This window comes from Rattus norvegicus, chromosome 12, assembly GCF_036323735.1.
Source record: "Rattus norvegicus strain BN/NHsdMcwi chromosome 12, GRCr8, whole genome shotgun sequence".
Classification (NCBI taxonomy): domain Eukaryota; kingdom Metazoa; phylum Chordata; class Mammalia; order Rodentia; family Muridae; genus Rattus; species Rattus norvegicus.
Window position 1 is genome coordinate 21,841,073 of NC_086030.1, and position 24,199 is coordinate 21,865,271.

At 41.4% G+C, this 24,199-nt stretch overlaps 1 protein-coding gene across 2 annotated transcripts in view; it reads left to right on the forward strand.

The window, feature by feature from the left end:
* The first annotated feature begins 1,133 nt into the window (after positions 1–1,133).
* Positions 1,134–24,199, forward strand: part of Vamp7 (vesicle-associated membrane protein 7) — a 116,351-nt gene continuing 93,285 nt past the window's right edge. The window contains exons 1-5 of one of the 2 annotated variants that reach the window (XM_063271720.1): positions 1,134–1,304; positions 7,977–8,131; positions 11,972–12,029; positions 13,258–13,395; positions 20,932–21,022. In XM_063271720.1, coding sequence (XP_063127790.1) covers positions 7,986–8,131; positions 11,972–12,029; positions 13,258–13,395; positions 20,932–21,022 — 433 coding nt within the window. In that variant the 5' untranslated portion in view covers positions 1,134–1,304; positions 7,977–7,985. 2 annotated transcript variants of the gene reach the window in all.

The following is a 24,199-nucleotide window of genomic DNA, read 5'->3' on the forward strand; positions in this document are numbered from 1 at the left end:
GGGGATGGCTGATGTAACCAAGAAGTTTGAGAAGAATAAGAAAAAAGTGCAGGGCAAGGGTCTGTGCAATGTGAAAACTGCAGAAGGAAATGAGGCGGCGGCGATGCGGGAGGCAAACCTTGCGGATGCAGCAATGGCTGTACAGTACTTTCTGTAGCAACCTTGTGAGGATTCTGTATGAAATGGTGAAGCTGGAGAACGGCCTCTCGAGTTTGTGTGTGGCGAGGAGGTTGGAGGTGTGGAGTTGGAAAGGAGACTTTGGAATGTTTTAAGTAAGAGAAAACTCCAGGGTTGGTAACACAGAGTCAGGAGGCAGAGTTTGCTGGGCTGGGGGTTGGGGGCAGAGAGCCCAGCAGACACAGGTCACACAAAAGTAGCTGCCGCTGAGTGTTGTTGCTGCCGCTGCTGTTATTTTTGCTGCCAAAGCATGGGAGAAATGATTGGTGAGGCACACAGTGAAGTTTACAGTAACGGGAAGGTTTTTTATCTTGACTATGGTAGCATTTCAGAGTTACACACAGACACACACACAGACACACACAGACACATACACAGACACAAACATACACACAGCACACACACTCACAAACACACACATTCACACACACACAGAAACACAGACACAGACACAAACACATACACACAGACACACACTCACAAACACACACATTCACATACAGACAGACACACAGAGACACACAGACACAAACACATACACACACAGACACACACACTCACTCACAAACACACACATTCACACACACAGACACACATGCACAGACACACACACATTCACATACACTCACACACAGACAGACACACACACTCACATACACTCACACACAAACACATACACTCAAACACACACAGAGACACACACATTCACACACACAAACACACACACACACACACACACACACACACACACACACACACACACTGCTTGTGTTGTCTTGCATCTTCTCGTTTCCTGGGATCACAGTACAGCGTTCAATGTTGTATATGAGTTGTTGATACGACCTAATTCAGACGCGGCGCCATTACACTCAGAACTACAACTCCCAGCGTTCAGTGCGGGTCCTGGGAAGTGCGGGGGGTGGGAACGCCTCGGATCCCGACCTCTACTCTGCTCCCATTGGAGGAGAGCTCATGTTCCCAGGAGGCCACGCGTAGGCGGGGCGCTTTACCCGGAAGCTTGCAGCCTCGGGTCCCGTCCATCTCTTGTTTCAGGCAGTGGACGACCCTGGGGGGACCCGCGCCCATCAGTCCGGAGCGCGAGTGCCCGCTAGGGGGTACCCGGCCAGGTAACTGGAATGGGATGAGAGGGAGGGAGGCTAAGGTGGGATACGGGTGGCTTTGGTTTCTCTGGTGTCTAATTTTCGAGCAGATCCAGTTTGGGCAAAGTGTGTTTTCACACTGCTGTGGAGTCTCGGGTTGGTGTCACAGCGTGTCCTTTAAGTTGTCATCACAGGGTGCAAAGATGTTGTTTCTCTCGTTTGCGTTCTGCAGACTTCTATAGCCAAAAAAAAAAAAAAAAAAAAAAACAACAACAACAACAACAACAAAAAAAAACCTCTTGTCACCCATGTTCACCGATATCACTTCCTGCTTCATGTTTTCCCTTTGCTTGTTGGTGCTTCATTGTGAGTTCCTATGCCCCCCACCTTACAACCTTAACAAATATATATTCAGGATTATCTTCCAAAAATCAATTTTTCTATAAATATTTTCTGTGTCTTTATATTTTCAGGATTATTTTTCAAAAGTCATCAATTTTTCTATAAATATTTTCTGTGTCTTTAGTATTTTGAGGATTATTTTTAAAAAAATCTATCCTAGAGGGATCTCCACTCAAACCTATTGTCTGAGCATGTTACTGGGTTTTTTTCCTTGATGGCCAATATTTACCAAGTTGATCGTGATCTTGGCTCTTTGGCTAATATGGCTCTGACTCTCATAACCAATGAATTATCAAGTTTTTTCCTTTGGATTTTATACTCTGATTTGTATCACCATTCCCTTTGGAAAATTTCTTTCCCTTTGAATAACTACGTCTGGAAGCCATGGACTTAACATGTATTTATTAAAGAATGAATCCATACTGGGCGCTCCCTTAAGTGCATGGAATACATTGGTAGCAAACAAGGAGGTGACTAGTATAGGAACTTACATGTTTGGGGAACTGGGATAAATAGGAATAATACATCAATATGGTGGTGTGTGTTGGTAAAAGCAAAACTTAGAAGGTTTTACAGAAAAAAAATCCTATCCTGACCAAGTGAGAGAGATATAGTTGGACTTCAGATCATTTTTCAGGAACAACACTTGTGATAGCAACAAGAGTAATCTTAGTTGATAGCCACACTTTTCATAAACATTCTCCCTCCTTTCAAATTGTCTGGCTTGCTATCAGTTCTAAGGTTATTGCATCACAATATGTGGTTTATTTGCCATTGACTTATTTCCTGCTGAGTCTCTCTGTCTCTGGCTTTTACTGCTGTGAACAGACACCATGACCAAGGCACCTCTTAGAAGACAACATTTAATTGGGGCTGGCTTACAGGTTCAGAGGTTCAGTTCATTATCATCAAGGCGGGAACATGGCAGCATCCAGGCAGGCACCGTGCAGGAGAAGCTGAGAGGTCTACATCTTGTTCCAAAGGCAAGCAGGAGAAGACTGACTTCCAGGCAGCTAGAATGAGGGTATTAAAGCCCACACCCACAGTGACACACTTCCTCCAACAAGGCCACACCTCCTAATAGTGCCACTCCCCAGCCCAAGTATATACAAACCACCACAGTCTCAGAGTAAAGAGTTGGCGATTGAATAACTATCAATGAACTATGTTACCTGAATTAAAGAGAGAGTTTGATATTAAAAATAAATACTCAGAGACACAGCCAGAATACAGCAAATACATAGGCGAATGCCAGCAGCAAACCACTGAACTGAGAACGGGACCCCCGTTGAAGGAATCAGAGAAAGGACTGGAAGAGCTTGAAGGAACTTGAGACCCCATATGAACAACAATGCCAACCAACCAGAGCTTCCAGGGACTAAGCCACTACCCAAAGACTATACATGGACTGACCCTGGGCTCCAACCTCATAGGTAGCAATGAATAGCCTAATAAGAGCACCAGTGGAAGGGGAAGCCCTTGGTCCTGCCAAGACTGAACCCCCAGTGAACATGATTGTTGGGGGGAGGGCAGTAATGGGGGGAGGATGGGGAGGGGAACACCCATAAGGAAGGGGAGGGGTTAGGGGGATGTTGGCTCGGAAACCGGGAAAGGGAATAACAATCGAAATGTAAATAAATACTCAAGTTAATAAAAATAAATAAATAAATACATACATACATACATACTCCTTTTAACAGGTTCTGTATAATATAAAGTTATCTCCCAGTTACAGTATTTTCAGTGCACCCAGTGTTCACTTAACTGTTCAATAAATATTCCTTGTCAGGTATCGTGCTGAGAATTGGGAGGCTAAGAGTAAAGCAAAGTTTAACCTCTTTTAAGGAGAAATGTTAACAATATACTGAGGAAAATGCTGACAGATTGGTACCTACTCATTCCTTTCTTTTAGAATCATATGTCTTATCTAATTTGATCAATTGTGATTATTCATATATTATTCATTCTTTATACTTCATTGCATGTTTTAAAGTCTGCCTCCCTTTGTGTTATGATTCCCTTAGTAGGCGTCCTCTCTTCCTGAGTTTCATATCTCCATTGTCCACTGCTTTGGCCATCCTATCCAGGCTGAGCTTGAAATCACTTTACTGCCAAGACTCACCCTGAACTCTTGATATTCCTGCCTCTGCTTCCCAAGTGTTAGTATCACAAGTGTACACAACTACATCCAACTACAACAGTTTTCTCTAAATCCAAAAACCATAGTCGATTGCCTCATAGCTATAAGGATGAGTCTCTAATATCAGTGAGAAAAAAGACAAGGTAGCTGGTTTTACATGTAGAAGGGATGTGAATTATGTGAAAAGGGGAGATTAGGAATGATTTAAAAGGAACAGTGAGTCCTGTTAATTGTGTCCTCCATAAAGTTATATTGAAGTCCTGGCTTCTGATGCCTGTTAAGATGTGGCCCTACTGGAGTAGAGTGGTTATGGTTTTGTTGATTCTTTGTATGGTCCTTTTTGTTTCTACTTGGTTGACTTCAGCTCTGAGTTTGATTATTTCCTGCCTTCTACTCCTCCTGGGTGTATTTGCTTCTTTTTGTTCTAGGACTTTTAGGTGTGCTGTCAAGCTGCTGACATATGCTGTCTCCTGTTTCTTTCTGCAGGCACTCAGAGCTATGAGTTTTCCTCTTAGCACAGCTTTCATTGTGTCCCATACATTTGGGTATGTTGTGCCTTCATTTTCATTAAATTCTAAGAAGTCTTTAATTTCTTTCCTTATTTCTTCCTTGATCAAGTTATTGATTAGGGCATTGGTTTCTGTTGCTTAGGTTCCTGCGTTTGCCTCTCGCCATCAGGTTGTCGCTTGGTGTTGGCTTGTCTTGCTTTCTCTGACAGAGGTTTGACCCTCATGTAGGCCTGGGTGTCAGCACTCCTGTAGACCTGTTTGCTTTCAGCTGGAAACAGTGAGCTGCTTACAGGTTTGTGGGTCCTGAGGCCTCCAGTTGGGTTGCTTGGAACAGAAGGGTTGGTCTTACCTCTGCTCTCAGGTGTTTCAGTGCTCCTGGAGACTGGCTTTCAGCTCTTGGCTCTGGCAGGAACCAGAAGGGTACTGCTCCCGACTGCTCCTAGGTTCCTGTGCCCAGTGAGCACAGAGGACACTAGGCGGGTTCCTCTTGGGTCAGGAACATGGTTGTCTCCTCTGAGCTCTCAGGATGGTCCCCACTTCCAAGAGTCCAGCTCTGTCCCCTACGGGATTTGGGTACAGAGAGCTGTGGGAGTGGTTCAGCCCCAGACACATCCAGAAACTGGAAGGGCCCTGTCCCAGACTGCTCCCGGGTTTCTGTGTCCTAAGGCAGGTCACTTGGAGCAGAAGAGTTGGTCTAATCTCTACTCTCAGGTCTGTCGGTGCTCCTGGAGACTGGCTTTCAGCTCTCGGCTCTGGCAGGAACTGGAAGTAAAAACATTCCTATTAGTAATATCTGGAAAGAAAATCAGACTTGTGTTAGTATAGATGCAATATTTAGCAGTACAGATTTTAATTAGGAACTACTTATTGAGGGGGGGAAACGAGCACTACTTTTCTGTAACTTTTATCCGCTGTACCCAGTTTTACTCTGAATAGTGTTCTCTGCTCCAGTACATATATACTTTCTATAAACTTAAAAACTATTTCACATTCCCCTTTCTTCTCTTTTTCTTAACTGTTTTTCCCCAAATCATCCTTTGTGTGACATCATCTCAAGATTTCTCACATGGAGTCTCTTCCTTCTGGTTTGAATCCACTGTTCTTTGTACACAAAGAACATCGAGTCTGACCAGCACAGCATGGAATAGTAACAGTACTTAAAGAGAGCAAATTATCCTACTTTTAAACACAATTTAGGATTACTTAGGCATTTTAAACAGTTACCTCAAGCCCTTGGCTCATAATAAAGTTACATCTGATGAAAGCAATCTTTTTTATATTGCTGCAAAGCTTGGTTTTCTTCTTGAAGTTTCAGAGTGACCAAAGCCATTACTTTCTCATCTAGGTACCAATTGAATTCTTATCTTTGCATCTCTCTTTGCTCTTGCCTGTTTTACTCTATGTCTCTTTCACCGTAGGCAATTCCTTATAAAATTGAAGTCACGATTTTCTAGTCATTCTTTGTGAGCTAGCACTTCCAACTGCTAACACCTGTTCCCCTTTGACCTCTTGGTCCTCTGGAGTTTTATTGGTGTCTTTACTCTTTTATCTTCCCCTCAATTGTTGGTTGTGTCTTGGATTTTATCATTAATCCTATTCTTTTATATGCAGTGTATCTTTTACGAATTATATTTTAAATGTCAAGTCCACATATGCTCATCTGTGCTAAACGGGCATAGAATCAGTCCCCTGGGGAATCCAATATTTACTGATGAGGTAGGAGAGAAAAAGTCATCAAGGAGAAAGCCAAAGAAGCCAACTACATGGGAATATTTAAAGAACAAGAATTAGCGCGTTGATGATTCTTGAGAGACAAAGTAAGGTGATAATAGAAACATGACTATTATTTATTCATTTCTTATTTATTTTTCCCCATAACAAGCCAGATTTCCCTTCTTCATGGTTTAAGCTATAGAAATTAACAAATCAACTCTTCAATGTAGTATAATTTAACTTCTTTGGCTTAATTAATTAATTTGACTAATTTGGCTTCTTTGGCTGTCGGTGATTTGAGGAAGCATTGTATTCTGAATTGTTAAGATCAGAAGCCAAAGTGTAGTAATATAAAAGGAGGTAGAGAAGCAAAGATAACATATAGACATATGACGACAGCACAATAATACATGATCAAGGGGGGCTTTTGGGTCAAGGGAGATAAAAATTATGAAATGTTGGTTTGGAAACCAACTTTCTATGTATAGAGGAGTCAGGGGGAAAACAAAGACTACTGAAGACATAACCCTAGAGAACAGATTTATTGAGGCAGTAGGAATGAAGGAGAGATCCTACTAGAAGACCAGCTTTTGCTCTTCCACAGAGATTGCAGTCGGGACGCAGCAGACTACCCAACCCCAAGCACTTCACCACCTTCTACTTTGTGTAATGAAGAATGGTTAAGTGAATTAAGTTTTTTTTCTAGGCTTCTCCAGGCCAGATTATTCAACTATAATTTTCAGAACCTGACCTCTGGTTTAAAAATTGTATTTTAAGAGATTACACTACCCAATACAAACCAGTCTTGCTATAGTTTGAGAACCATTGATTTACTTGGTGAAATGAACATGTTAAGTTATATTACACTGAAGAGTTGATTTGTTAATTTCCATAGCTTACACCGTGAAGCAGGGAAATGTGGCTTGTTATACGAAGAAAAATCAGCATATTCCTATCCAAATATCAGGAAAGTAATTTTGAACTCATGCCCTTTTGTTTGATAATATTTCTGTTTATGAAGATTCTAACATGAATTATAAATCGCTCTTTTGGAAGGTTTGGGTGAATTTCATTTGGTTGCTTTTATATTAAAAGTAATTATCATATAGGCATAGATCATATAATATTCATATTATTAGTTCTGTACCGTCATGTGGGTTCTAGAATCACACTGTCTGGGTTTAAATGACTGTATCGTTCTAGCTCTGTAATCTTGTGTAAAATAGTTAAGGAGTCAGTGCCTCTGGGTTTTTTTTTAAATACTTAAACTAGTATCTGTTACAAGGTGAGTGCTTAATAAATATGAGTCAATGTGATTGTTAACAGTGATCTCTGTGAATCCGGAGTCTAGTCTCTGCTGAATTATTTCCCTAGGATAAGTTTTCAGGTTGAAATTATTTCATCAAACTGTGGTGGCATCTCTAAGCCGCTTTGCTATATATGATCATTGCTTTTGAAAGAGCATTGGTTTCTGCTATATAATCTGTAAATACAGCCCATGTGCACATTAATTTGTAACTAGAAGCAGTTTAAGTCACAAACTTGTAGAAGGTCATTCACTTTTCTCCTCATTTAAGAGGTCGAAACTCGGGTCTATAAGTGCAGGAAGCATACTTTATACCACCGAGCTGTGCCCCACTTCCTATTAAGTTTGCATTAATTTCTGTGCTATAATGATTTTTGTTCAGTGCTTTCTCTAGATGGATGTAGATACATGAGTGGGGAGAGGTGTTCAGGAGGGGGGATAGGGAGGGGAACAGCCTTATAAATGGGGAGGGAGAGGGATTAGGGAGCTTATGGACAGGAAACTGGGAAAGGGAATAACATTTGAGATGTAAATAAGAAATACACAATTAAAAAACAATTAAAAATTTAAAAAAAATTCGTGCCTGAGTAATATTCTAAATCTGTGTCCTTTTTTTTTACTCTTAATAGATTGAAGTCATGGCCATTCTTTTTGCCGTTGTTGCCAGGGGAACCACTATTCTTGCCAAACATGCTTGGTGTGGAGGAAACTTCCTGGAGGTGACAGAGCAGATTCTGGCTAAGATACCTTCTGAAAATAATAAACTAACTTACTCTCATGGCAAGTGAGTTCTGACCTGCATGAGGTTGTGGGAAGGAATGAATTTTATTGTGGTCAAAACAGTAGAAAACAAGATTCTAGGTAGATTCATTTGACAAAAATGGTAACTTGACTAGCTTGAGAAATGTCTAGTTTTAGGCCAGGCATGGTGGCTCATGTCTCTAGTCCTACTGCTAGATCCCACTATGAGTTCAAGGCCAGCCTAAACCACAGAATGAAACGCTATCTCAAAACAATAAAAAGTCTGGTTTTGTTACCAATTTAACTTACGATTATTATTCTATTTATTTATTTATTTATTATTTTATTCTGTCACTTGAAATGATATATTCAAGAAAGATATGGAAATGCTAGCTATAAAAATTGCTTTTCTAAGATGTGTGAAACAATACAGATGATAACTCCTTTCATTCATTTAGTAAATATTAATACAGTATTTAGCTATCAATAGGCACTCTAGCTGGTGAAACTGACATAAGAAGAAATGCAGATAATCAATAATGACCGGATTGTAAAAATTAATAATAATAATGACTTTCTTGACTTGTGATATAAAATTATAAAGTCTGGTGGGGTGGGTGGAGGTTGGGGACATCTTGGATACAGTGGAGGAGTAATGGCATGGGGACATTTTGGAAGGCAGACTAGTAGGGGGAATGACTGGACTGTAAAGAGAAGATAATAATAATAGTGATGATGGTGGTGGTGATGATGATGATATTAACTTTCTAGACTTATATAAAATTATAAAGGTATTTTATTATTGCAATGTGATTCCTGAATGACTATATAAGTTAGGGTTCTCTAGAGTCACAGGATTTATGGGCAGTCTCCACACAGTAAAGGAATTTGTGGGTGATTTGCACTCCGTCATCCAACTCACCAATAATCGTGAGCAGCAGCTGTGAGTGTAAATCCAGGAAAGTGTAAGTCCAAGGTTCCAGAGCTTCAGATGCTAATAGTGGGAAAGCCTAGTAATGGTGTTAAAAATACCTTAACTCTCCATGCTGATGCTTAAAATATTTCCATACTTAATCTCCACATCATTACTTCTTATGTCAGGGGATCCTTATTGCTTTTCAGAGTTAAGCCCTTTCACACCTTAGTTAAAGCTACCGTGAGAAGACACTGAAATATAAAATTAATGTATGTGAAACAGCCAGGGACGAGGGGTCCAGAGCTACTGCGTTGGCTCTGCCATCGACGCCTTCCAACTTTTGCCAGAAACAGTTTCTCTTATTGTTATCATGGCCCCGTGATTTTTCCAGTGTTTCTAAAGGCACAGATCTGAAGTTTCCTTGCTTTTTACTGTTTCAAGTTTCTGCTCTCGTTTTTTTTTTTTTTTTTTTTCCCTCCTCATCTTATAGTCACGTAGCCAAGCTAGTTAGAAGGGAGGCTAGGAACCATCTGCCATCTTTGGCTGTGTGGTCTTAGGCTGAAGTAAAGCTCTTACTCTGGAAGAATTTATTATAGCAGAGGATTCCTTTAAGTCCTCCATTTTACTTCTCTGGCTGTCAAAAAACCCAGATGAACTTTCCTTCTCAAATATTAAACATACCCAACTCTGAAGACTCACCTGGTTGCTATGTTTTGCTGTGTGTCGATAGTTCCTGGGTGATGTACAGTCCTTTGGTCCAGGAGTCCTATGGCCTGGTGACCGTAAAAACAACAACAAAGAATGAAACAGAACAAGTCATCTGTTTTTCCTGTTGTCATCCTCCTACCAAGAATGAGAACAGGGTCACTAGGATGAGAGTTACAAACTTTTATTTTAAAAAGAAAATAACAAGAAACGTAGAAATCATTTCTTATTATTGGTGACCAGATACTTCACGGCCATTTGGAATGGGGTGTAGTTGGTAATTCTACTTTCTCAGAGAAACTCCTGATCATTCCTACCAGACTGCTATAAATGTCAGAGGATATGTTGTCATCTTTGGGAATGTAAACGGTTTTATATCTACACCTTAACAGTTTAGATTTAGGGGCCCAGAGATTGTGATAGAGCTTAGATAATCTGTCTTGTGAGTACGGATTTCTAGTTTATTCAAAACACTTCATGCTTATAATGTATGCGTTGCTAATCAGTGCCTAGGAAAATGCTAGGGGAAACATGGAATTCTTTCAGAGCGAAGAAGGGAATATTTCTTCCACTGGTGTTATTAGAACCAAAATTTAGTAACACACCTGTATCTAGCTACAAGGGAAGCTAGGAAATATAAGCACAATATATGTTTTAGTAGAAGAAAATATACGAGGGATATACATTATATAATTGGATTCACATAAGTGTGATCTCTAAGTCTTCACCTGCCCCTCCTGTGTTTGTCAGATGGGGTTTAATCACTGACATTTTTTCTTTTTAGATTTCCACCCTGATTTCAATCACATAATTACATTTGTTATCTCAAGATGACTTTTACTTCTGTATAGCAAAATAAAAACATCCACATCGTATATATGGGATATTTTCACTGGACACCCGGCCAGCTAAACCTAAAACTTAAGGATTATATTTCACTTCCTCACCAAATATTTACCTGTCTTCTACACGTTTGTCAGCCCGTCCTTCCTCTTATATCTCCATTTTTCTCTTTGATGGCTTTGTCTTCTACTATTCCAGTCCTTGATTTGTTTTGCATCCGTACGTAAAAAGTTTATTACTCAGTGTTAATTTTTTTGTCTCTTCATAATATTTGTAACAGTTCTTACCTTTTATTGGAGTATGGTTACCATACCTGCTTTTAAAATTCTGTTCAGGGAGACAAAACAAGTTTTTAAAATATTAAGTATGATAGACAGAAGCATATGTAGCACTGGAGCTCAGGTGGTGGGGTATGGATTGATTCCATACTGATTTTGGATATTATAATAGAATAACACTCCCTGCCCCAGGCAAAACCGTTTTGAATCTTTTCATTTTTCTCAAGGCAGTTTATCAAATTTTGTATAATACAGTCTCTACTTCCTTTCCCGCTGGCATCTGTCCAGGCAATTACTTTTTTCCGTATGTTCTGAACTTTCATCATGCGAACCGATTTTGCTTTCTGATATTTATGATGTGCTCTTTCAAATCCACATCCTTACAGTGCCTCATTCTGCACATTTGTATATTCTCGGCTGACCCCTTGCATGGCTGTTACTTATTCTTTAGGATTCAAATCATACATCACCTTTACCCTTTGTAAATGTCCTTACCTGCTTCCTCTACGCCCCTAGGGTACTATAGAATACCCTCAATTTCCTTATCAGTCCTCAATTCCAATTCTTAAAACCACAACGTATCAACTTATTTGCCGAACTGCATTGTAACTCCTTATACTATGATCCCAAAAAAGCAAGAACTGATGGTTTTACAATCCGTATCCTCATCATCCTGCACATTCGCTTGCTCAAAGCAGATGCTTGAATGCAGGACAAAAGCACAGAGAATTCGCTATCAAAGGTGTTGGCAGGGGGGAAAAAGCTAAACAAAACCAGAAAGGGGGGAAAAAAAACCTACGACCCCCTGGGAATTAATTTTAATTGTGTGTTCCTTCTAAGACGTCATCTCTCCTCTGGGCCTTAAGAATCCATTTGTTCTTTTCTAGCTGACATTTTAATGGTCGGCACACATGATTATATTCAAGAAAGAGAACTTTTTTTCATGTTTTATTCATTCCTGTGAGTTTAACTAAAGACAGAAATGCATGAGGAGGGGGGAAATGGAAACGGATTGTATTTGTAATCGCTATGGTGAAGTTTGACACACTGAACTGGCTTATACGTGGCCAGAACTTAGAACTAAAGCAGGTGATACTTAAAACCACAATACGTTTTCTGTCTTTTCTTCTTTCTTCCGCAGTTATTTGTTTCACTACATCTGCCAGGACAGGATTGTGTATCTTTGCATCACGGATGACGTAAGTAACCTGAAGATCTATTGCTGTTTCACTGTGTGTACGAATGTAGCCGATTATCAATCATCTCTACAGAAGGGTGGGTAACAGCGACACAAAAAGTACAGTTTTTTTCTTTGCTTTGCATTTGTTATAAAGAGAATCTTAGGACAAACACTGATACTAAAATGTATATAATTCAGCTCAGTTTTGATACTTTTTGCTCAATCACTCTGAATCTCTGTCAACAAACAGTGTGTTGAAATTGGCCTCCGTGGTGGTTATTTTTGTTTTCAGACCTTTTATTTTTTATATTTTTGTTTCAATAAAAGAAGAGAGCCACCCCGCCTCCCATTTTTAGGAGTCCACAAAACCAAGCGCTAACCAGTGTAACGTATATGCAGAGGACCTAGCAAGGTTAGCTAGATTTGGTTTAAACGAAGCGGAAACGACTTTCAATGACAGATTTCACGACAAAGTCCCGCGTTATCTGAAAGGACTGATGCGAAAACGTTGGGGTGGATGAAAATTGTCACAGAACTTCAAATGGTGTGTGTTGAGCGGCAAAATTCTTAAGCTGTGATTTCAGTCGTGAGCTGCCGGACCTGGGTGCTGGAACCAAACTCGGGTCTTCTCAAGGAGCGACTAGCACCTGTAACCACTGAGCCGTCTCTCCAGCCCTCAATCTATCTTACTTTTCTGGATTTATTGACTGTCTCCTGATGTCGGTTCTCACGGTCGATTATCTGAAGGGACTGGAAGGTCGGTTATCTGAAGGGACTGGAAGGATTAAAAGTCAGTCCATTATCATCAAGGCGGGAGCACGGCAGCCTCCAGGCAGGATGGTGCAGGAGGCGGTGTCAGTTCTCCGTTCTTCACCTGAAGGAAGCCAGGGACAGCCTGAGCACCCGCAGGCAGCTAGGAGGAGGGTCTCCATGCCCACCCAACAGTGACACACTTCCTCCAACAAGGCCACACCTTCTAATGGCGCCACGCCCAGGGCCGAGCTTATGCAAACCATGACCGGCTCTCAGCTTTGTAATTTACTAGCGGTTTGATTGATGGCAAGTTCGTTGTCTTTTGGAGTCTTTGGTTTCTGATCTACGAAACATGGTTAGGGTTAGGGTTAGGACTAGGGTTAGGACTAGGTCAGGGCCAGGATCAGGGTCAGGGGTCAGAGGTCAGGGTCATCAACCTCCCACATGTATGTGTTTAATTTGTAAATATGAGTACAATCTTGCTCATTCTGTAGGATTTCGAGCGTTCTCGGGCCTTCGGTTTTTTGAATGAAGTGAAGAAGAGGTTCCAGACCACATATGGCTCGAGAGCACAGACCGCACTTCCCTATGCCATGAACAGTGAGTTTTCGAGCGTTCTGGCTGCACAACTGGTAAGGTTTCTCTCAGGTTGTGGTGATTTAATTTATGTTATATTTATATTATTTATTATTATATTATTTATATTTTATTTTTCTTCTTTACAACCTTCACACATCGTGAATCCAGGGGCTCTGACCTGGAGAATGTAACATAAGAAAACTTTTATATTTTATATAAGAAAACTTTTATACTTTATATAATGCACCAGACATGTCACCTGGCCTTTTAACCTATATAGAAAACTTTTTCACATCCATGAAGCAAGTTGGATTTTTGAGGCTCAAATGAATCATGGGAAAATCTATTCATCTGCGTAACTTCCTCGTTGTCAACGGAATTGATGGTGTGTGTGTGTGTGCGTGTGTGTCTGTGTGTGTGTGTGTGTAACTCTGAAATGCTACCATAGTAAAGATAAAAAACCCTTTGATTCCCGTAAACTTTCCCCCATCTCCCTTCCTAGGAAGTCGCCAAAGCAAATATTTTTACCCAGCAAATCACTAATCTATATTTTACCTCTGTAGATTAGTTCTGTCTTTCTAGATTTTTTTTTTAAGTACAGTCAAAAAGTGGGTACCCTGATGGGTCTTTTACTGCTCTACCCATTTGTCTGTTGCTAGGTATTTGCGTTGCCATTAGTTTTTAACAATAATAAGTAAACCTCTGTGAATCTCAAGTCTTTGTGTGGACAAATGTTTTTATTTCTCTGGGAAATCGCTAGGGATGAAATTTCTGGGCCATATGGTGAGTGATAAGTAATTTAAAAATTTGTCGACTTCCTGTGTTTACCGGAAGTCCCACACCCGCGGATCCCGGCCCGCAGCAGCTCTCTGCTCCCAAACCCCGTGGGAGAGAGACCTCACCGCCTGATCAGGTGGGCACTCCTGAGGCTGCAGAGCGGAGGAGACCACCAACACTGCCCACCCCTGCCCACATCCCTGGCCCAAGAGGCAACTGTATAAGGCCTCTGGGCTCCCGTAGGGGAGGGCCCAGGGGCGGGAGGACCCCTGCGCCTGAGACACCGCCGGAACCTGAAGGAAACAGACCGGATAAACAGTTCTCTGCACCCAAATCCCGTGGGAGGGAGAGCTAAACCTTCAGAGAGGCGGACACGCCTGGGAAACCAGAAGAGACTGCACTCTGTGCACATCCAGACGCCAGAGGAAAACACCAAACGCCATCTGGAACCCTGGTGCACGGAGGCTCCCGGAAAGAGCGGCGCAGATCTTCCCGGTTGCTGACGCCGCGGAGAGGACTTAGGCAGTACCCCACGAGCAAACTTGAGCCTTGGAACCACAGGTAGGACCAACTTTTCCCCTGCAAGAAACCTGCCTGGAGAACTCAGGACACACAGAGGCAAAATTCCTCTAGGACCGGGCACTTCCTGTGTTTACCTGAAGTCCCACACCGGCGGATCCCGGACCACAGCAGCTCTCTGCTCCCAAACCCCGTGGGAGAGAGACCTCACCGCCTGATCAGGTGGGCACTCCCGAGGCTGCAGAGCGGAGGAGACCACCAACACTGCCCACCCCTGCCCACATCCCTGGCCCAAGAGGCAACTGTATAAGGCCTCTGGGTTCCCGTAGGGGAGGGCCCAGGAGCGGCAGGATCCCTGCGCCTGAGACACCGCCAGAACCTGAAGGAAACAGACTGGATAAACAGTTCTCTGCACCCAAATCCCGTGGGAGGGAGAGCTAAACCTTCAGAGAGGCAGACACGCCTGGGAAACCAGAAGAGACTGCACTCTGTGCACATCCAGACGACAGAGGAAAACACCAAACGCCATCTGGAACCCTGGTGCACGGAGGCTCCCGGAAAGAGCGGCGCAGATCTTCCCAGTTGCTGCCGCCGCGAAGAGGACTTGGGCAGTACCCCACGAGCAAACTTGAGCCTTGGAACCACAGGTAGGACCAACTTTTCCCCTGCAAGAAACCTGCCTGGTGAACTCAAGACACAGGCCCACAGGAACAGCTGAAGACCTGTAGAGAGGAAAAACTACACGCCCGAAAGCAGAACACTCTGTCCCCATACCTGGCTGAAAGAAAACAGGAAAACAGGTCTACAGCACTCCTGACACACAGGCTTATAGGACAGTCTAGCCACGGTCAGAAATAGCAGAACAAAGTAACACTAGAGATAATCTGATGGCGAGAGGCAAGCGCAGGAACCCAAGCAACAGAAACCAAGACTACATGGCATCATCGGAGCCCAATTCTCCCACCAAAGCAAACACGGAATATCCAAACACACCAGAAAAGCAAGATCTAGTTTCAAAATCATATTTGATCATGATGCTGGAGGACTTTAAGAAAGACATAAAGAACTCCCTTAGAGAACAAGTAGAAACCTACAGAGAGGAATCGCAAAATCCCTGAAAGAATTCCAGGAAAACACACTCAAACAGTTGAAGGAATTAAAAATGGAAATAGAAGCAATCAAGAAAGAATACATGGAAACAACCCTGGACATAGAAAATCAAAAGAAAAGACAAGGAGCTGTAGATACAAGCTTCACCAACAGAATATAAGACATGGAAGAGAGAATCTCGGGAGCAGAAGATTCCATAGAAATCATTGACTCAACTGTCAAAGATAATGTAAAGCGGAAAAAGCTACTGGTCCAAAACATACAGGAAATCCAGGACTCAATGAGAAGATCAAACCTAAGGATAATAGGCATAGAAGAGAGTGAAGACTCCCAGCTCAAAGGACCAGTAAATATCTTCAACAAAATCATAGAAGAAAACTTCCCTAACCTAAAAAAAGAGATACCCATAGGCATACAAGAAGCCTACAGAACTCCAAATAGATTGGACCAGAAAAGAAACACCTCCCGTCACATAATTGTCAAAACACCAAACGCACAAAATAAAGAAAGAATATTAAAAGCAGTAAGGGAAAAAGGTCAAGTAACATATAAAGGCAGACCTATCAGAATCACACCAGACTTTTCGCCAGAAACTATGAAGGCCAAAAGATCCTGGACTGATGTCATACAGACCCTAAGAGAACACAAATGCCAGCCCAGGTTACTGTATCCTGCAAAACTCTCAATTAACATAGATGGAGAAACCAAGATATTCCATGACAAAACCAAATTTACACAATATCTTTCTACAAATCCAGCACTACAAAGGATAATAAAGGGTAAAGCCCAACATAAGGAGGCAAGCTATACCCTAGAAGAAGCAAGAAACTAATCGTCTTGGCAACAAAACAAAGAGAATGAAAGCACACAAACATAACCTCACATCCAAATATGAATATAACAGGAAGCAATAATCACTATTCCTTAATATCTCTCAACATCAATGGCCTCAACTCCCCAATAAAAAGACATAGATTAACAAACTGGATACGCAATGAGGACCCTGCATTCTGCTGCCTACAGGAAACACACCTCAGAGATAAAGACAGACACTACCTCAGAGTGAAAGGCTGGAAAACAACTTTCCAAGCAAATGGTCAGAAGAAGCAAGCTGGAGTAGCCATTCTAATATCAAATAAAATCAATTTTCAATTAAAAGTCATCAAAAAAGATAAGGAAGGACACTTCATATTCATCAAAGGAAAAATCCACCAAGATGAACTCTCAATCCTCATCTTCGATTGGTTTCCAGATGATGATTGAGAAGCTAATTTAAAAAAAATGGTGCCAGGTACCACAAGAGTAAGCACTACTTGGCATCTCCTTCCTTGGAGGTCTCACTGTTTAAACAGAACAGATTTGATAGCTTGTTGGTAAGGTGAGGTCCAGCTTGTCTCCACTAGGTCATCTTCATGTGAATCCGGTGGTTATACGGTTTTGTTCTAGGGATATTTCATTTTTTTAATAACGGTTTTAGCTGACATTCATGGAGAGAATGAATCCTTAGAAGTGTGCCACTAGTGAAAGGAAATCCTGTCTAGAGTATGTTTCTTTACAAAGCTGTGTCACACCATCCTTTGGGCCCTCTGCTGGAAAAGTAGAATCAAGTCTCAAATAATGCCTTTTAAATTGTATCCTCTGGTATTATAGATGTAGGACAGTACTGTATCATACCTCTGTGGATGTAAAATAGCTTGTACCTGCTTTATGATACGTAGTAGTGACTGTGCTTTATCAGAGCTGTTTTTAATGATGTTGCTCAGAATGTTTTCTTTCCAGATGATGATTGAGAAGCTAATTTTAAAAAAAAATGGTGCCAGGTACCACAAGAGTAACAGAACTGTGCTGTTTTCTCGGGTTTTGTTTTTTTACTTTTTTTTTTTTTAATGGAGTGTGCTGGATGTCTCTACAGTTTTGTTCAGATGACTGCAGAACCTGGAAAAGCTGTTGCTGCTGTTGATGCATAACACACTGCTATTATTGGTCTTTTTATATAAATATAAATATATATATACAGATATATAATTTGAATTTTTTGAAACTTTAGCTGTGCTGTCAACTTCGGAAAAAAGTATCCCCGTTTACTGTGTTGAGTTGGCACTGTACAGAAATTAACAGCCATATTGGTCTAGAAATGTTGAACTTAAGTTTTTTCCATTTGTACAGGGGTAACACACTGTATTAAATATGTAAGGTCTTATATACGTGGGTTTGATTACAAAAACTAATAAAGTATTCTCTAAATTAAAAAAAAAAAAGGACTTCTGGGGGAATCACTATTCCTGAAGTCAAGCAGTATTACAGAACAATAGTGATAAAAACTGCATGGTATTGGTACAGAGACAGACAGATAGACCAATGGAATAGAATTGAAGACCCAGAAATGAACCCACACACCTATGGCTACTTGATTTTTGACAAAGGAGCCAAAACCATCCAATGGAAAAAAAGATAGCATTTTCAGCAATGGTGCTGCTTCAACTGGAGGTCAGCATGTAGAAGAATGCAGGTCGATCCATGCTTATCACCCTGTACAAAGCTTAAGTCCAAGTGGATCAAGGACCTCCACATCAAACCAGATACACTCAAACTAATAGAAGAAAAAGTGGGGAAGAATCTGGAACACATGGGCACTGGAGAAAATTTCCTGAACAGAACACCAATGGCTTATGCTCTAAGATCAAGAATCGACAAATGGGATCTCATAAAACTGCAAAGCTTCTTCTGTAAGGCAAAAGACACTGTCATTAGGACAAAACAACAACTAACAGATTGGGAAAAGATCTTTACCAATCCTACAACTGATAGAAGGCTTATATCCAAAATATACAAAGAACTCAAGAAGTGAGACTGCAGGGAGACAAATAACCCTATTAAAAATGGGGTTCAGAGCAAAACAAAGAATTCACAGCTGAGGATTATCAAATGGCCAAAAAGCACCTAAAGAAATGTTCAACATCCTTAGTCATCAGGGAAATGCAAATCAAAACAACCCTGAGATTCCACCTCACACCAGTCAGAAATGGCTAAGATAAAAACTCAGGTGACAGCAGAGGTTGGCGAGGATGTGGAGAAAGAGGAACACTCCTCCATTGTTGGTGGGATTGCAGGCTGGTACAACCATTCTGGAAATCAGCCTGTACGTTCCTCAGAAAATTGGACTTTGAACTAACTGAAGACCCAGCTATACCTCTCTTGGGCATGTACCCAAAAGATGCCCCAACATACAACAAAGACACACATAGCACCCTTATTCATAATAGCCAGAAGCTGGAAAGAACCCAGATGCCCTTCAACAGAGGAATGGATACAGAAAATGTGGTACATCTACACATGGAATACTACTTAAACAATTATCAAAAACAATGACTTCATGAAATTCATAGGCAAATGGATGGAAGTGGAAAATATCATCCTGGGTGAGGTAACCCAATCACAGAAAAACACACATGGTATGCACTCATTGATAAGTGGATATTAGCCCAAATGCTCAAATTACCCTAGATGCACAGAACACATGAAACTCAAGAAGGATAACCAAAGTGAGAATGCTTCACTCCTTCTTTAAAAGGGGAACAAGAATACCCTTGGGAGGAGATAGGGAGGCAAAGTTTAGAACAGAGGCAGAAGGAACACCCATTCGGAGCCTACCCCACATGTGGCCCATACATATACAGCCACCCAATTAGACAAGATGGATGAAGCAAAGAAGTGCAGGCCGACAGGAACTGGATGTAGATCTCTCCTGAGAGACACAGCCAGAATACAGCAAATACATAGGCGAATACCATCATTAAACCACTGAACTTAGAATGGGACCCCCGTTGAAGGAATCTTAGAAAGGACTGAAAGAGCTTGAAGGGGCTCGAGACCCCATATGAACAACAATGCCAACCAACCAGAGCTTCCAGGGACTAAGCCACTACCTAAAGACTATACATGGACAGACCCTGCTCTCCAACCTTATAGGTAGCAATGAATAGTCTAGTAAGAGCATCAGTGGAGGGGGAAGCCCTTTGTCCTGCCAAGACTGAACCCCCAGTGAACATGATTGTTGGGGCGAGGGTGGTAATGGGGGGAGGATTGGGAGGGGAACACCCATCGAGAAGGGGAGGGGGAGGGTCTAGGGGGATGTTGGCCCGGAAACCAGGAAAGGGAATAACAATCAAAATGTAAATAAGAAACACCGAAGTTAATAAAGATGAAAAAAAATAATGGACTAAACCTCTGAACTGTAAGTCAGCCCCAATTAAATGTTGTTTTCCTTAAAAAAAGAAAAAAAAAATTTGTCACACTGTTTTTCCCAAAGTTATTGTAGCATTTTAAATTCTCATTGGCCATTCCCGTGTTTTTCAACTCTGTCAACGTTTACTGTGTCCGGCATTCATTTTCGCCATTTTCATGGGTGTACATTGGCACCTCGCTGTGTTTTTAATCTACCAGTTTATAATATAAACTGTGGTCAGAGTCTTTCAAAACACTTTCCTTTTCTCTGTGAGATTATTTGAGTGCAGAGACCTGACCTCTGACTATAATTTCACTGTGAGTATGGAAAACTATACATTTTAGTTAGTCTCTCTCTTGCTGTTTGTAAATGCATTCTAAGCAGGAGCAAAGCCAAGCCATTCACTGGTTTGTTATTAGCTCCAAATCTCTGTGACCCTCGGAATCACTAATTTCTGCCCTGTACAGAATGGAGACAAGGAAAATATCGATATCAAAAAGTCTTATAGTGGATTGAATAATAACTTCTCCGAGTTGCCTTTCATAGTGAAATATCTGTGATGTTGTGTATGAAGCACTTTATAATTGTCAGTATCGCACGACGATGTCAAACTCTATATGATCATTGGTGTTTGAGATTCGCGATCTTGTGGTCACATCCTATAAAAGAACAGATTTTTCTAAAATGTGAGCAAGCGTCTATGTCACCATATTGAAGAGTCGAGGGTATCTATCCTAGCCTGCCCCTCCCCACCCCAACTATAGTCATTTTCAAATTTCTCCCTCTTTTATAAGCACAGATTATATATGTCTCCTTGCTTCTGTCCTAAGAGTCTCATATATTTTATACATTGTAACACATTCACTGAATTTCACTTAAAATCATATATTTAAACTAAAATGCATTATTATCATAAATAACACCTTGATATTGTATGTTCAAACTTAATATCTCACAGAAGCATCACTCCGAGAATCAGAGCCTGGACAGAGTGACGGAGACTCAAGCCCAAGTGGACGAACTGAAAGGCATCATGGTCAGAAACATAGGTATGTTTCCATGGTGTGGTTTCACTCACAGGAACACAAACAACCTTCACTCTACAAACACAATAACAATGGCGTAGATATCAGTCGGATTATTGTAGAGAGATCATGTAGCTCAGTGGTTATCAACCTTCTGCATGCTGGGACCATTTAATAACAGTTTTTCATGGTGTGTTTACCATAACCATAAAATTATTTTCGCTGCTTCTTCCTACCTGTCATTTTGCTACTGTTGTGAATTGTAATGCAAAGGTCAGATATGCCAGGTCTCCAATGTCAGATATGCAGGGTCTCCAATTTATGACCCACAGGTTGATACCTGCTGACCTAGGGACTGATATCTTGTTGTGCCTTTGCTGGGTGTGGATTTCGTTCCTTAGTTTCTGTTGCTTTCTCTGGTTCTTAGGAGGGTGGGGTGACTATGTGTTGTCTGGGAGAGAGAGAGAGAGAGAGAGAGAGAGAGAGAGAGAGAGAGAGAGAGAGTGTGTGTATGTGAGTGTGTGCTCACCCTGCTTTCCTACAGAATCCAGGATCACCATGGTGGCCCCTCCCACTATGAGAGAGAGAGAGAGAGAGAGAGAGAGAGAGAGAGAAAGAGAGAGAGAGAGAGAGAAAGAGAGAGAGAGAGAGAGAGAGAGAGTGTGTGTGTGTGTGTGTGTGTGTGTGTGTGTGTGTGTGTGTGTGTACGTACAAGTCACTGGTTGTTAGCTCACTTGTTTTCCCCATTTCCAAAGTCCTTGTGACACAGGCTTCTGTATCCCTGGCTGATCTCAAACTCATTCCTTAGCCAAGGAAGGCCCTGCACTTCTGGTTCTCCTGAATTCTTGTTTCATTTGTTATTTTAATAAATCCTCCAACAAAAAGAGCTTAGAGAGGAAAAAGATTCTTTTACCTTTAATTCCTTATCATCGTCTATCATGGCATCAAAGTCACAACGTCACAAAAGAGTGAAACACTCAATGACATCACACCTGTGGTGAAGAATATAAAACAATAAATGCATCAATTAAGGCAATCAAGACAATTCCCCACAGAAATACCCACAATGCAATCTTACCCACAATGCAATCTGGTCTAGCAAATATTTCATTCATAATATATTCTTGGGTGACTCTAAGTTGTCAATTAAAATCACTGTACCCTGATTTGACCTCCATGGTGTTGGGGTTGCAGGGGCGTGTGTGTGCGTGTGTGTATAAAAAAATACATAAATAGATAAATTGGGATATATTTTTCATATTTTTATAGAATTCATCTTGAAAAGCTGAAAAATCTTTTTTTTGAGAAATTCCTGAAAATTTGGCATGTATTTTTCTTAAGATATTTTACACAGAATTCATCTTTAAAGCTATCGAGGCATTGATCTTACTCAGTTTTGAAATTATTGAATCCATCTCTTTTTTTCCCTATTTGGCCATGACCACAAAACATATAGAATAAAATCTATATGCTTCTTCATGACCTTTGTCCTTCTCTTATGTCTAGTTCTTTTTTAATTTTTTATTTATTTTTATTGGATATTTTATGTATTTACATTTCAAATGCTATCCCTTTTCCCCTCTCTCTCACCCCCTTCCCCCTATTTCTATAAGGATGCTTTCACTCCCATCCGCCCCCACCTCAACACCCTGCCATTCCCCTACATTGCGGCATCAAGCATTCATTCCTAGGACCAAGGGCCTCTCCTTCCATTGGTGCCCGACAAGGCCCATCCTCTGCTACATATGCAGCTGTAGCTGTGGGTCTGTCCATGTGTGCTCTTTTGATATTGGCTTAGTCCCTGGGAGCTCTGGGGGGTCTGGTTGGTTGGTATTGTTGTTCTTCCTATGGGGTTGAAAACCCCTTCAGCTCCTTCAGTCCTTTCTCTAACTCCTCCAGTGGGGACTCCATTCTCAGCCCAATGGTTGGCTGTGAGCATCCTCATCTGTATTGGTCAGGCTTTGGCAGAGCCTCTCAGGAGACAGCTATATCAGGCTCCTGTCAGCATGCACTTCTTGGCATCAGCAACAGTGTCTGGGTTTGGTGGTTGGATCCTGAAGTGGGGCAGGCTCTGAATGGCCATTCCTTCAGTCTCTGCTCCAAACTTTGTCTCCATATCCCCTCCTATGAATATTTTTGTTCCCCTTTTAAGAAGGAGTGAAGCATTTGCACTTTGATCATCCTTCTTGAGCTTCTTGTGGTCTGTGAATTGATCTTGGGTATTTTGAGGTTTTGGGCTAATATCCACTGATCAGTGAGTGCATACCGTGTGTGTGTGTGTGTGTGTGTGTGTGTGTGTGTGTGTGTGTGTGTATGAGAGAGAGAGAGAGAGAGAGAGAGAGAGAGTTACCTCACTCAGGATGATATTTTCTAGTTCTATACATTTGTCTATGAATTTCATGAAGTCATTGTTTTTTGTTTTTTGTTTTTTTTTTTTTTTTTTTTTTTGGTTCTTTTTTTCGGAGCTGGGGACCGAACCCAGGGCCTTGTGCTTCCTAGGCAAGCGCTCTACCACTGAGCTAAATCCCCAACCCCGAAGTCATTGTTTTTGATGGCTGAGTAGTACTCCATTCTGTAGATGTACCACATTTTCTGTATTCATTCCTCTGTTGAAGGGCATCTGGGTCCTTTCCAGGTTCTCGATATTATAAATAAGGCTGCGATGAACATAGTGGAACATGTGTCCTTGTTATATCTTGGAGCATCTTTTGTGTATATGTCCAGGAATTTTTTTATTAGATATATTTCTTTACTTACATTTCAAACATTATTCCCCTTCCCGGATTCCTGTCCATAAACCCCTATTCCCTCCTCTCCCCCTCTCCCATACGGGTTTTATCCCTATACATCACTCTTATTGCCCCCTCCCATATTCCCCTGCACTGGGGGTCCAAACTTGGAAGGACCAAGTCTTCCCCTTCCCCTGGTGCCCCAACAAGGCTATTCTCTGCTACATAGGCGGTTGGAGCCCACAGTCAGTCCATGTATAGTCGTTTGGTAGTGGTTTAGTCCCTGAAAGCTCTGGTTGGTTGGCATTGTTGTTTTTATGTGGTTGCAAGCTCCTTCAACTCTTTCAATACTTCCTCTGATTCCTCCCAAGGAGGTCCTGTTCTCAGTTCGGTGGTTTGCTACTAGCATTGACCTCTGTATTTGACATGCTCTGGATGTGTCTCTCTGGAGAGATCTATATCTGCTCCCTTT